The sequence below is a fragment of the Camelus dromedarius genome, chromosome 13 (genome assembly GCF_036321535.1).
Source record: "Camelus dromedarius isolate mCamDro1 chromosome 13, mCamDro1.pat, whole genome shotgun sequence".
NCBI classification, from domain to species: Eukaryota; Metazoa; Chordata; class Mammalia; order Artiodactyla; family Camelidae; genus Camelus; species Camelus dromedarius.
Genome location: NC_087448.1, coordinates 26,510,963 through 26,525,220, shown reverse-complemented (window position 1 = coordinate 26,525,220; position 14,258 = coordinate 26,510,963). Strand labels below are relative to the sequence as shown.

The following is a 14,258-nucleotide window of genomic DNA, read 5'->3' as shown; positions in this document are numbered from 1 at the left end:
CACTATAATTAACTTGCAGAGTTAAAAAAAATTGATTCAGAGTAAAATTATGTCATATATGACAGTTTTATTCAGGTACAAAAACACCTAGAACATCTCTTTTGGCACCTTTTTAATGTAGAAATTGGAAAGGGAAGAGCAGGTAAGTTTAATAAGAAAGAGAACCCAGGTGTAAGACTGGTATCAGGGCATTGGTCACTTTGCTGGGTTTTAGGCCCATGACTATCCCTCCTTTCCTAAAAATTCTTATTGAGCACCTACTCTGTGCCAGGTACTGTTCTGGGAACTTGAGATACAGCCACAAACAAGGCAGAGATAGTTCTTCCCTAATGGGACATAGTCAATAAGCCCATAATAACCTGTCAGGTGCCAATAATTACCATGATGACTATGTAATACCTTGTCAATTACCATGATTATACTGAAAATAAAGGATGAATAGGTAGAGAATGATTGAGTGCATGTGTGAGAAAAATTTCAGAGAAGGTGCTCAGGGACATCTTATTTCAGGAGCTGAACTTTGATGAGGGACCTGAATGAAGTCGGGGAGTGGGAAGATATGGGGATGGGTGGGAGTTTTCCAGACAGAAGGGAAAGAGTGGGGAATCAAGGTAGGATCAAGCTGGCCTATTATAGAGGACTCTGGGTCTGAGGCAGAGAGGTCGGCCAGCAGGGTTGTTAAGGCCTTGTGGGCTTTGGTGAGTAGGCTGCATTTCACTCTTAAGTGTGATGAGAAGCCCTGGGGTGCTTTTGAGGGCAATTTAATTTGTTGTTAGAAATCATTGGTTGTCTGTGGTAAAGGGTGCAGCTACCATGAATACACTAAAACCCACTGAATTATGCTCTTTGGGTGATTTGTAAAGTATGAGAATTATATCTGAATAAAACCTAAAAATGAAAAAGATCATGAGTTGGTGTGTGAAGTATAGATTGAAGGAAATTAAGAAGAGAAGCAGAAAAAGCCAGTTAAGGAGCTGTTCAGTAACTGTGATTAATTTTACGTGTCAACTCGACTGGGCCACAGGATGTCCAGATATTTGGTCAGATGTTGTTCCATCATTCTGGTATGTCTGTGACATGCTCTGGATGAGAGCACCACTTGAATTGGTAGACTGAGTAAAGCCAGTTGCCCTTCCTAACGAGAGTGGGCCTCATCTGATTCATGGAGGGCCTGCCTAGAAGCAAAAGTCCAGCCCTTCTGTGAGTCAGAGGAAGTTACTCTTGCCTGAGTGCACGAGCTAGGATGTTGGTCTTTTCCTACCTCTGGACGGACTTGAACTGGAACATTGGCTTTTCTTGGTTTTCAAGCCTGCTGGCTTTTGAACTGGAACTCGCACCACCTCACTGACTCTCCTGGTTCTCAGGCCTCTGTCCACGGACTAGCACTACCCCGTCAGCTCTCCTGGGCGTCCAGCCTGCAGATGGGCAGGTTGTGGGACTTCTCAGCCTCCATAATCGTATGAGCCAATTCCTTACAACAAATCTCTCTCTCTCTTTCTGTATTCTGTTGGTTCTGCTTCTCTGGAGAACTCTGACTAATACAGCAGTCTGGGCAAGAGAGGATGGTGGTAATACTGGGAATGGTGAGAAGTGATCAGAGTTTTCAAATGTTTTGATGGACAGAGTGTGTAGGACTTACTTATGGGTTGACAGAGAAGCCAGGATTTTTGTATCTGTAGTTTCTTGAGAAGATACAAATACAGAATCAAGAGAGAATCTGTGGAGGATGAGGCAATTTGCCAGGGTTGGCAGATTTGTAAATGTCAAAAAAAAAAGTGACCAATGATGATTCAGATGTTGTTCCCTGGCAGCATCATGGAAAAGATGTTTAAAGGGATGGTTTGTGATTAATTAATAAGAAGGAAAATAATCATTAGAAGCCAGCCTTGCCCATGACAGGCAATTGTCTCTAAAGCAGCAGATCACTGGGCTGGTCCCACGGGGGGTTCAGGAGACCTGCTAGAGGTCATGAAATGGCCCATGATGGATTTTGTTTGACTTAAACTGTTTTTGCTTGTTTTTAAAATTTGAGCCAATACTTGCATACTGTCAGATTTTAAATAAAATCCTCATCGCTGGCTTCTCAGTGAATCTGGTAACAGGCCTGCATTCCCTGAAGGCCACCACTGTATGGTGTGTCCCGTACAGGACGGGGGTCTCTGATTTCCTTGTTCTCTTTTGTCATCTCCTCAACACTGTGCCCGTTTTATTCATGTATATTTTATTTATTCATATTATCAGCCTTCTCCTTTTAGGCATCCACCTTAATTCCTGCAAAGTGTCTCTTGTTGTGGCCTTGGTATCGCTGAGATGGAAAAGTGGACCAGATAATAAAGTCTGGAGGTAAAATCAAATAGTTGAGTTAAAATGCTCAGTTTTAAGGACCAGAATGTAAATCCATGTAAACTTGAGAGAGGTTTCTGGCAGTTTGCCTTAGGGCTTATGCTTGCCCTATTTTTATTTTAAGAAAAAAGATGGGGTGAAAACATGGGAAATGTACTTAGTCTAGTTCATAGATATTAGAACAATGAGGCATAGCTCATGTATTGGGTATCAAAACCTGGAATTAAAAATTATCTGATAGGCCTCAGTCTTCAAAAGGATATTTATCAGGAATACATTTCAACTGCATTTTAGCTGGAAAAAAAATCACATGAATCCAGTGATTGTTGTCTACAAAGTAAATCATGCATTTATGCCTTTATCCATGACACCTAATAGGATCACATGGTTTCCAATTCATATTCTTTCTATCCGCCTTATTTTTATTCCAGATTTGAAATCTGGAATCTAGCCTCCTGGTCTGTTAAAACTTATAGGTCATCTTGTGAACTGTGATGTCATTGTCAGCCTTGGCTACTGCCATCGCACGTGATCTTAGTCAGCCAACAGTGTAATATAGGTGGCACAATGCAAAGTACTCATGGTCTGTAACACAAGAAGTTGGGTAAATTCTCTCCATTTGCTGACCTTTACTATATGCTAGGAAGTGTGCTATTTCCTTACTCCATCCCCACAGTCAGTCCGTTATCCTCATTTTACAGGATGACCGTTATTGACCTTTTCTGTGCTGGCACTTTGTTCTGATTAACCACACCTGGAGTCCTGTTTTGAGTCACAGATGCTTCTCTCTGAGAAGGGAGGATGTAACACACAGGAACCTGTCTTTCAGGAGGTATGGTAGTTGTAGGCAGAACAGCTCTCAAAGGTGTTTGCACTCAAATCCATTGAACCTGTGAGTATGTTGCAAGGCGAGGACACATTAGGTTTCAGGTGGAATTAGGATTGCTAATCAGTTGATCTTGAGGAGGGGGAGGAGCCTGGATAGTCAGCTGGACCCAGTAGAATCACAAAGGTCCTGACAAGTGGAAGAGGGAGTGAGAACCAGAGAGATGGTGGTGGGAGGAACACTCAGCCCAAGGCTGCTGGTTTTGAAGATGGAGGAACGGGACCTCAGAAAGGAAAAGGAAATGGGTTTTCTCCCGGAGCCTCCAGAAGGAATGCAGCAGTGCCAACACCTTGACGTTAGCCCAGCAAGACTGATTTTGAACTTCTAACCTCCAGAACTGTAGAACAGTAAACTTATCTTGTTTTAAGCCATTAAGTTGTGGTAATTTGTTACAGCAGCAATGGGAAATTAATACAGTGCTTGGACCTGAACTGCTTGGTTTGAATCCCAGCTCCCCCACTTACTGTATGACCTTAGGCAAGTCATATCCTTCTTACACTTCAGTTTCCCCATGTGCAAAATGAATAACAAGACTTTATAAGCTTCTTTTCATGAGAAGTTGAGGATTTTGGGAAAATCAGCTGTTATTAAAATTGGAGGGCCAGTTGGGATAATATGAGAACTGAAAAAAATGTGTCACATGAGGGACCAGGGATGTGGAGGAAACCAGGGATCTTTAAAGAGATGTGAGGTGGGGGAACACATGGATTGTGTGAGGCAGGAGAGCTCTCTTAAGTAGCTCAGAGGCTCTCCTGTGGGAGAAAGACAAGATGTATTTTGCATTAGCAAACAGAGTTAGGATGTGTTTTACAATTACAGTGAGGGAGTCTTTGGACTTTTTTTTTTTGTTATGGAAATGACTAAAAGTGAGTCAGCCTCATAAAGCAGGGAGTCCCTGGGGCTGGAAAGGCTTAAATGAGGGCAGACACATCACCTGTGAAAGATTCTCTCAAGGGGGGTGGGGGCCGCTGCGCTGATGAGCATGAATTCCCAGCAGCCTCTAAAATTTTACTGAGTAGTTCTCCTTCATTAGACATGTTTTACTGATTCATAAAATACGCGTTTTAGCATCATTACGACATGTTTCTTTAAGCAATTCCTTGTTCTACTTTGGAACATACAACATGGATAATTCGAGGACAGAACTTTGATTTTACTCCCATCTTGTCCCCCGACCCTCCACATCTGGCAACCGCCAAAATCTGTTCTCTGACATGACTTCTTAAGCATCTATGTCAGCATTTTTTTTTCTTTAACAGAGGAGGTAAGTGTTAGAATTACTTCATTTTTGATGTAAAGTTTAGTTTGAACGATATGCAAGACTGTACCTTAATTCATGCCTCAGTTTGACAAAGCTGGTTATTGCTCCTGTGTAGTTAATTGTAACCGAGTTGACCAGGCATTTCAATAACTTTTTCTGCCATTTACCAGAGCACTCACTCCTCCCCTGTCCCCCCATTTCTTTGATCTGTTGCTGCCCTAACTTGCCAGCTCTCCGTTTTGTCTCTCTCGGTCTGGTCTTTGCTCCTGCTCTGCAGAGCAGTGCTGGAGAAAAATCACATCGCCAGGATGCTGGCGTAGTTGTCACGTATAATCCCCCGGACCCTCAGTGTCACTGGGCACTTCCTTCTAAGTGTTCCTGGTGGGTTCCTGTTCCTATTTCCACATGTGTCAAAACGTGGCTGCTCTCTTTGTCCTCAGTTCTTTTCTTAGCAGCAAATGATGGAGCCTTTTTTCTTCTGGGGAGAATAGGGACCCAAGGAAAACTTAAAGACCAGCTGTTCATTTTCTTCACAAATAACTGTGGGAGCTGGATCTATGTGTTTACCTGCATGTTATAGTCATGAATTGTTGGCGTGCTGCTTCAGAGCTTATGTTTTATTAGCTAAGCCATAAAATAGAGGATGAATTCTCCCAAATAATTTTTTAAAAAAATTAGTGCCAGCTGATCAAAATTGTGACTAAACTGCTTTCTTAACGGAAACTGTATACTTAAAATGCAGATTTGGAGATATTGTTGTCACTCTGCTGTTTGGGAGTTGCTTTCGAAAAATTTTGATTGATCATAATTAGTGTATCATAAGGACGGAATTCAGGTACTTTTGGTGATGATCTGATGGGGAGCTCTGTCATCCTTAGGCGACTCACATTCACCCGGGAGAAACACGGCTTTAAATCATACTTGGAAATAGTTTCCTCATTTTGTTATTTGCTAGAAAACTTGTCTACAAAGACTCTAATCACCTGGAAGAGTATCTTAGAATGTGGATTCTGATTCAGTAGCCCTGGGGTGGAGCTACGGTATCTGCATTTCTGACAGGCCTGTCAGATGGTGTGTGGACCACACATTGAGTAGCAAGAGGCTAAGCCAGCAGTTCTTTAATTTGTGCATCAGCATTACCCAGGCGGTGACTCTGCGTGCCCCTTTGGTGAGTCTGACATGGCTAACTGGAGACCGTTATTCTAAAGTGTGGACATCAGTTCAGTTTCTCTGCCTCCAGCAATGATTACAAACTCTTGATTACTGGCACGTAACTGCTAACTTTTTGGCACTGTCAATTCCAGAAGTAGAGAGGCTTTGGTACCATGTTGTTAAAAAAAAAAAAAAAAAAGAAGAAATCAAGGTTGCCAAGTCTCTTGGCCTCAGGATGAATTGATCAGCACCACCATGTGCTCAGGTTTGGAGGAACTGTATAACACGCTCTTTTAAAAAAAATTTTTTTTAATTGAAAAATCTTGCTTAAAGTAGGCCTAGAACTTTACTGGGAATAATAGGTCAGACTGAGCACGGGAGGAGCTCTTGGTTCATTGATGGGAAACACTTCCAAGTGATACCATTCCGGGAGCTTCGGTTTAAGGTGTTGCTTGTATGCGCCTCAGGTCACAGCCCTGAGCGCAGCTTCACTCTTCTTTAGAACTAGTTAGGATTTTGATCTTATCAGGGCTTCTGAAATCTCTTATTAATCTTGTCTTTACTTAAAGAACCCATTTTTGTTTATGACAGCTACTGACCCCGTACACTTAGGAAATTTTATTTTTATTGAAGTATAGTTGATTTACAATGTTACTTTCTGATGTGCAACATAGTGATTGTTATACATATATATATATGTTATATATATATATATAGTACCTAATTAACTAGGTGGTGTAGCTGAAATGATTTCCAGGTGGAGTGTTAAGGCGCTGCCTGGCCTCTTGGTGACTACAGTGAAATGTGAGAGATAAAGTCAAGGGCAGGCTGAGAAACACAAGGGGGCACGGGAATTGCAGGTTTTGAGAGTTACCAGCCTCTTTAAGTTAATAAATGTTGAGTTTTTCCAGAAAAAATGGAGAAAATTGAGAAATGGTTTCAGGCAAAGATCAAATTCAAAGCACTGGCAGGAAAATAAGGTGGTCTGAAGATGAAGCTGAGGGGGTGGCTGTAAAATCCTTAAGATCTTAGATCCAAAGCAGTGCCTTGGAAATCTGTCCAGTCTAGCAGTAGGGCTTCTAAGAAGCTTAAGGGTGTTATCGCTCTGTCACCTCAGCAGACCTAAGTAGAGAAGGGCTTGTCTTGAAGGGATTTGTGGTTGTGGCTTTTGTCTAATGAAGTCCGATAAGATTCACAGAAGACGTATAGTATTTTTGAGGGAGTGGTATTTGCAGAAACTTTGTAAACTTAGACTGAAAGGGACAAAGGATTACAAAATAAAAAGACTTTTAGTCCTCCAAACTTCCACAGGCAGGAAGCAGACTGAGAAGGCTACGCTTCTGTAAACACAAGCTACCTTTCAAGGAAATGGAAAGATCATTTTTAAAGTGGAACCAAGAGTCCAGAGGGTGAAGCAAAAAGCTGTAAAGGAAGTGTTCTCTGACCTTGAATCCTAATGAAGGACCTACTAATCTATGCTTTGCAGAATTTCAGAATTTTTGTGGATGAGTGTGAGTTTGATTTCTCCACACATAGAGCTGGAGTATGTCAAGCCATTACCCGACACCTGTCCCACCATTGTGTATTGGGTGTGTGTGGGGCAGGTAACTTGTTGCTTTAGTTCACTGGCATTTGAGTTGAGAGGAACTGTATTCAGGGGCTGTCCTTAAGGAATGACACCTGAGGTGCCTCCTGCCCACATGGATCTGATTTGATTTCAATGATGAGATTCTGAACTTGGAGCTCACCTTGTTAAGGGATGAGAATTTTTAGTGCCTCGAGAGGGGTTTGATGTATTTGCATGTGGGAGGGACATGAATCTTGGGGCCCAGAAAGTAAACTGTGTTACCAAGTCTGCAAAATGGTCTCCAATGAATCTCACCACCTGCTGTTTATGCCCTTGTGTAGTCCTTCCTACATTGAATGCGGCTGACCTTTGTAACCAGGATGCTGAGGAAATAATGAAATGTGATTTGAAAATCTAGGTCATGAGACACTTTAGCTTCCATCTTGCTTTCTCTTGAATCACTTGTCAACCAACTCTATGAGATGTCCATTTGGTGAAGAACTGAGGCTTCTTGCCAACAATCAGCCTTGATTTGACAGCTGTGAATAAGCCATCTTGGAATTGGCTCCTTCAAGCCCCAGGAAGTTCTTGACTGTAGTTCCATCTGACATCTTGTCTCCAACCTGATGAAAGACCTCTAAGCTAGAGCCATCCTACTTGGGTCATTCCCGAATTCCTGACCTTTAGAAACTGTGAAAATTGTGTCTATGGTTTTAAGCTGCAAAGTTTTGGATAACTTGCTGTGAAGCAGTAGATTATCAATAGAGATACCACAATGGGATAAAATCAATCTGGGAATCTTGGTAAATGTTCATAGCTTCCTCATCTTGCCTCAGTTGTTAGCAAGTACCATTCCTGATTCATTAATCTCTCATTTACCCTGGCTCCCTCCACCCGACACTTGTTGACTGCCATTATAATTGATTCAGGCCTAAGGGGTGGAGGAGGGATTGGTGAGAATATGAATCTTCAGAAAACATCATTTTCTGTTTATATAGTGTCTGGTTTTATTCAGGTCTTAGACAAATTTAAAACTAAAAGGAGTTGTTCCAGATCTTCAGGGATCATCATTTTTTGTTTGTTTTTTTGTGAAGCTTATTTTGGTCCTCGAAGTGTAGGAATTGCAGATGTTTAGTGCCAGCTTTTGATTTGAAGATTTTTATGTAAATTGGGCTGTGAAATATTTGTGTGCAGGGCCGGGCTTCCCTCCTCTGATAGAGAGGTGTTTGTTCCTGGTAATGGGTTACAGATCCACAAACCACCCATTTCACAGGTGAGGCAAATGGGGCCAGAAAGGTTGACTAATGTTTCCAAAGCCACACAGTTGGTCAGTGGCAGAGGTAACTTGGAGTCCTGGCTACCAGGTGAATGAGATAAAATTCATTTTAAGTTTGTTCTTTGTTTTCACTTTTATTTATCTTTACTAGTTTCAGGTGAAAATGATTCCATTAAATGAGGACTAAATTGTTCACTTTTAATGTGTTGAGCTGGTTATGGCTTCTTGGCATTTCAACAGATGAAAATTTTATTTAATAATTTTCTTGGACAGCTGCATGTAAATCAATGAAGCTAGAACACTCCCTTATACCATACACAAACTCAAAATGGATCAAAGACTTAAACATAAGATACAATAAACCTCCTAGAAGAAAACAGGCAAAACATTATCTCATATACATCTCAAAAATGTTCTCTTAGGGCAGTCTACTCAAGCAATAGAAATAAAAGCAAGAATAAATAAATGGAAACTAATTAAACTTACAAGCTTTTGCACAGGAAAGGAAACCATAAGCAATACAAAATGACCACCTATGGAATAGGAGAAAATTTTTGTAAATGATGAAACTGACAAAGGCTTGATCTCCAGAATATATAAGCAGCTTATACTACTTAATAAGAAAAAAACAAACAACCCTATCCAAAGATGGGCAGAAGACCTAAACAAGCAATTCTCCAAGGAAGAAATACAAATGATCAATAGGCACATGAAAAAATGCTCCATAGCACTAATTATCAGAGAAATGCAAATCAAAACAACAATGAGGTATCACCTCACACCAGTCAGAATGGCCATCATTCAAAAGTCCACAAATGACAAATGCTGGAGAGGCTATGGAGAAAAGGGAACCCTCCCAAACTGCTGGTGGGAATGCAGTTTGGTGCAGCCACTATGGAAAACAGTATGGAGATTCCTCAAAAGACTAGGAATAGACTTACCATATGACCCAGTCATCCCACTCCTGGGCATATATCCAGAAGGAACCCTACTTCAGGATGACATCTGCACCCCAATGTTCATAGTAGCATTATTTACAATAGCCCAGACATGGAAACACTTGTATATATTTCCCTGTGCTATACAGTATAATCTTGTTTATCTATTGTATATATAACTGTCAGTATCTACAAATTTTGAACTCCCAGTCTGTCCCTTCCCACCCCCCTCCCCCCAGCAGGTCTTGTGGTAGCTAGCAGTGAAAAAGAATATGACAATGAATATATGCATGTTCATGTATAACTGAAAAATTTAGTTCTACACTGGAAATTGACACAACATTGTAAACTGACTATAACTCATAAAATAAAATTAAAAGAAATAGGAAGGTTAAAGACGTGTGAAACCATAAACTTAACATGAATACACTTCCCTGCGTTTGTATTGTGTATTGAGATCAACACAAAAGGAAAGAGGGAAGGAAAAAATGACCATTAGACCCTAATGGAGAGAATCACATTTTTGTTACAAACCTCTCCTCTGATGCAACCCCTCCCCCAACACTGACAAGATACCTGCCCTATCCAGGATGTCAGTTGCTGTCTAGGTTCCAGGTGGAATGTTGGTGTGTTCCCCGGAGCTTCTTGTGGCTGGTGAATCCACGGTAACAGGGCAGAGCCCTGTGGTGGATCAGTGCCATGGAGGGGCTGCCATCCTCTGTGTAGCTTGGCTTAGGGCTCTTCTTTGGGAAGCTGAGTGAGGCCGTGGTGTTGCTGCTGCTCAAAGGCCTGAGTTCACGATTCACTTTCCAGAACCTAGAAGGGCAGACAGTGGCATGTCTGCCTGTCATCAGCATATTGGTGGAAGTCTCAGGTACTTTCAGACTTGCTCAGTCTTGTAGAAGTCAACTTTATGGGAGACACAAATAGAAGATGGCAAAAACGCTGGCTGCACTGATTGAGGAGAAATGCCAACTCATTGATGAGATTTGTGCTGCTAAAAAGGAGAATGTTGGCATGGAGACATCTGTAGAGAATGCCAGGCTTGACAGAGATTCATGAAATATACTTAGCCTCACTGATACTGGCAGAAAAATGATGAGGGTCAACGAGCTTTTGAGGAAGGAACTCCATTCTCTGGTCCAAGAACTGGTCCAAGATTCCTACAGTCTAAAGAAGAAGAGATGGCAGAGATGCTAAAAGTGCTCAAGTTCCTGGAAGAGGTCATCAGAATCCACACATCCCAAGGGGCATTTTCAAACCATTCAGGGGACCAAGCACCAAGACCTGTTAATCCTTTTCTCAGGGTTGGGCCTAGGTATCAAGGACTTGCTTTTCCCTCCCCTCCACTCAGGCATCCATTTCAAAGGATCAACACCTGAGCTGCATTGAAGCCAGTAGAAGCAGGGTAAGCCTCTCCTTTAATCAGAGTTCCTCCAACTTCTCATTCTGTGCACAAGAGTGAACTCCTCCATGGTCAACTTCTCTCATCTAAAATATACTGGAATTCTTAAATCACACCACGAAATGATGACCTTTCTCTGTATTCTGCCAATGCCTGGGTTATGTCTTCTTAGTGGTGAAAGGAATGTAGTAAGTGAGGGGAATCTTTTACTTAGTTTGAATATTCATTAGGCCCCATTTCTCAAGACAGTATTGGAAACTATTATAAATCAGTTATAGAAGTGAACTGTAAAAATTGCTATGGACCTATTTTTTTGTGAACCTTCGTTTCCCTTCAGTAAAATCCTGGGCGTAGGATATCTTGTTGGTGCAGAATTTGTAGGGTTAAATTAATTTTTCCAACATGTTTGTAGCATTAAAAAGTCTCACTGTTGAAAAAAAAATAATTTCCTATCTCTCCTTAGGCAAGTCTCTGCCTAGGCCCTTTGAAATTACGAAAAAAAAAAAAAATTACCAGCGGGCTCAAGTCCAGCAAGCATGATTTAGGTTACAATTCTGTTCTTGGTGCAACCTGTTCCTGCGACATAGGCCATGTGTGACTTTGTTCATAACGTTTGTCTGTTTTTAAACCTGAGCATCATTGAACTGTTTAGAAGATTCTTTTTAGTATGAGGTTTTATTTAAAACTAGAATTTAATCATATTCATTGTCTTTTGTCCTTTGTGTTCAGTGAAATGTAGTCACTTTAGATTTTAAGTGGTTTCTGTCTAAATACTTGGATGGGTTTGAGGTGTGTGTGACTTTATCTCTCCTTATCTATCTGTACGTATTTGTCAACTGGATGAATGCTATTATATTTTTGTAAAATGTGTGAAGAATTATTTGGGTTGTCTGCTCAATAGGTTTACTTTTAATTTAATTTATGTTTTATAACATTTTAAACGTTCAGAACCAAATTGATTTTGTGGGAAGGCTCCTGATGGATTATTTTTCCTTTTTTGGAGTGGGATTTGCTTCCTGTAGGATTTGGGGTACTTGTATGCCAAATCATTTCTTCTTGTTGGGTCAGTTTTAGAACCATTCATTTGAATAATTTGGTAATTAGATAACATAGGTTTTAGAAATTATGTGAGCTTAAGAAAATCATCACTTTTGCCCCTCCTGGAATCTTGCCGATACATTACTGCTTCCCGTTTTTCCACAAAGTCAGATTGAATGCCTTCCATTGAGCTGTTCAACTTTTGACTTAAGTTCCTTTAATCTTTGACCCCTCATTTAAAATGAATCATGGACTGCAGCTTTCAGCTAGGTGGTTCACACTGCCTTTTACTGCCAGTACACCAGAGTAACTTCCTACCTCTTCAGATAGACTTAAAAAAAAGTCCCTGAGTTCCTTAGCAGTATTGCTTTTCTCTGCCATATGTTTGCTTCCCCTTTCCCTAAGCCCCCTTCCTCTCCAAGAATCTAAGCTGTTGAATTTTGCCTCTTCATTTCCCTTTGTTTCCCTTCCTGTCACTCCCCCACAACTCTGCTATCCCACCCTGCCTTTTCTTCCTGTGGGGATGAGCTTTCCAACATGGGAAAGAGTAACTGCCTTTCTCCAAGTGAGAGGTCATCTTCTGGTCCCTCACAGCCAGCTGGTAGGGAGGGAGGTGAGGTTTCAGGGGCCCTAAGGCTCACATCCCAGATGTGGCGTTGCCAGGTGTGAGTGGACCCTCCCATGCTGGCATGCCTGGAGGCCATTCTCTTACCAGAGAACTCTCACAAAGAAAAGGCGGAGAATCACAGGCATCTGCACAAGCTCAGCCCCATAAAGGGTTTTCTTTTTTAAGGGAAGTAAAGAGCGAAGCTCCAGCTCATTTTGTTCACCCGATGTCCCTATTGTAGTCAGTGTTTGTGTAGCAGTTTACGTGAATGAAAAGCATGGGTTTGTGAATGGAGGATTTGGTTTTTGAAACTAGATAGGAGGGCACCGTAGATTTCAGGTTGTGGAGGCAGCTCCCGAGGCAGGTGCAGGCCGGGCATGAGTAATGGACCGCAACTAAACCCTGCCATTCAGCCAATGAGCACTGGGCTTCCCCCGGGTCCCATAGTGTGCTTTCCCTGTCTGTCAAGAGCCGGCCCAGCAACCAACCCCGGATTCCAGGTGTGGTATTCCACAGTCGTTCTGTAATTTGTAATCATAGAAACAGAATGTTCCTCCTCTTATTTCTTCTCTGCCAACAGTTTCTGGGTGGGTGAATGTCAGTAGCTGGAGTTATTTTTAAAGAGGAGAGGTGAGGCTTGTCGTGCGAAGCTGGGAAGAGGGCGTTTGTTTGCAGAGCAGAGCTGACATCAAAGTGTAGATGACTGCTCAGTGGCCAGGCACTTGTCCTATAACAGGTAATGTTTAACGTGCCAGTCACAAAGATCACAGAAACGGCATATGCCCAGCATAAGAGAGCACTTCTGTTTATGCTCTGGGAGACGGAAAGGCTACACATGCCCACGTATTCTTATTTTTTTTGAATACATGAATGCATTGGTCTTGCTGCCTCCTTTCTTTTCCTTTCTTTCTTTCTTTCTTTTTTTTTTTTTTTGCTGGCTGTAATTGGACTTTGAAGCTGGGAAGTTATATCATAAAAATTTGTAACCTTTGTCTGAGAGAGGCTAAGCAATCACTTTCCACTTCTCTTCACAGGATAATATAAACGTTTTTTTGAAAGCTTGTGAACAGATTGGATTGAAAGAAGCCCAGCTTTTCCATCCTGGGGATCTACAGGATTTATCAAATCGAGTCACTGTCAAGTAAGTTTCACTGGTTTCTATATATATTTTAAACTTAGGGCTTGTAGCTTAAGTGTAAAGAATTCCTGAGAGTTCATGATTACTGAAGGATCGTTCCTCTGTCTTCCTGTGTTCACATTCCAGAACAGCATTTAAGAAAAGAGCTTAGGGACTGAGTATGAAGCTGTCTATAATCGAGACCATGATGTTATTATTTTAAATCTCTGTACTAACTGAAATAGTAGTTTATATTTTAATGCTAGTCCAACATGGTAGTGTTTGGTTGCTAATGGTGAGGTTATATGATAGCTTACAGAGTAAAAAGAATTGTTTGAGATTAAGGCATAATTTGCTTGCATAAAAATGAGAGTGGGACAGTGATAAAAGAGACTTAATATTTGGAAGGCAGCCGTGCCTGGGACCAGCATTAACACTAATGACCTTGGTCTGTCGTCACTGATTTTGAAAAATGAACTGTTTTTCACTATTTTAATGATATGGATGAGAAAGTGAAAGTGAGGTAGGGCTTGAAAACATGCAAACAGGTGTTTGTGTGTGTTTTAGATGGAAAATGGTGTTTGTGTGTTAGTATATATGGTTTCAGAAAATCTCATTTTAAACTCTTGTGAGATTTTTTTTTCTTACAAATTGAATTCGCTGTCAGT

At 41.3% G+C, this 14,258-nt stretch overlaps 1 protein-coding gene across 10 annotated transcripts in view; it reads left to right on the top strand.

Moving 5' to 3' along the window:
* Positions 1 to 14,258, top strand: part of LMO7 (LIM domain 7) — a 189,766-nt gene that overhangs the window by 86,193 nt on the left and 89,315 nt on the right. For all 10 annotated transcript variants that reach the window (XM_064493074.1, XM_064493072.1, XM_064493071.1 and 7 more), the window contains one exon: positions 13,508 to 13,614. In XM_064493074.1, the coding sequence (XP_064349144.1) occupies positions 13,508 to 13,614 (107 nt within the window). The remainder of the gene's footprint in view (positions 1 to 13,507; positions 13,615 to 14,258) is intronic.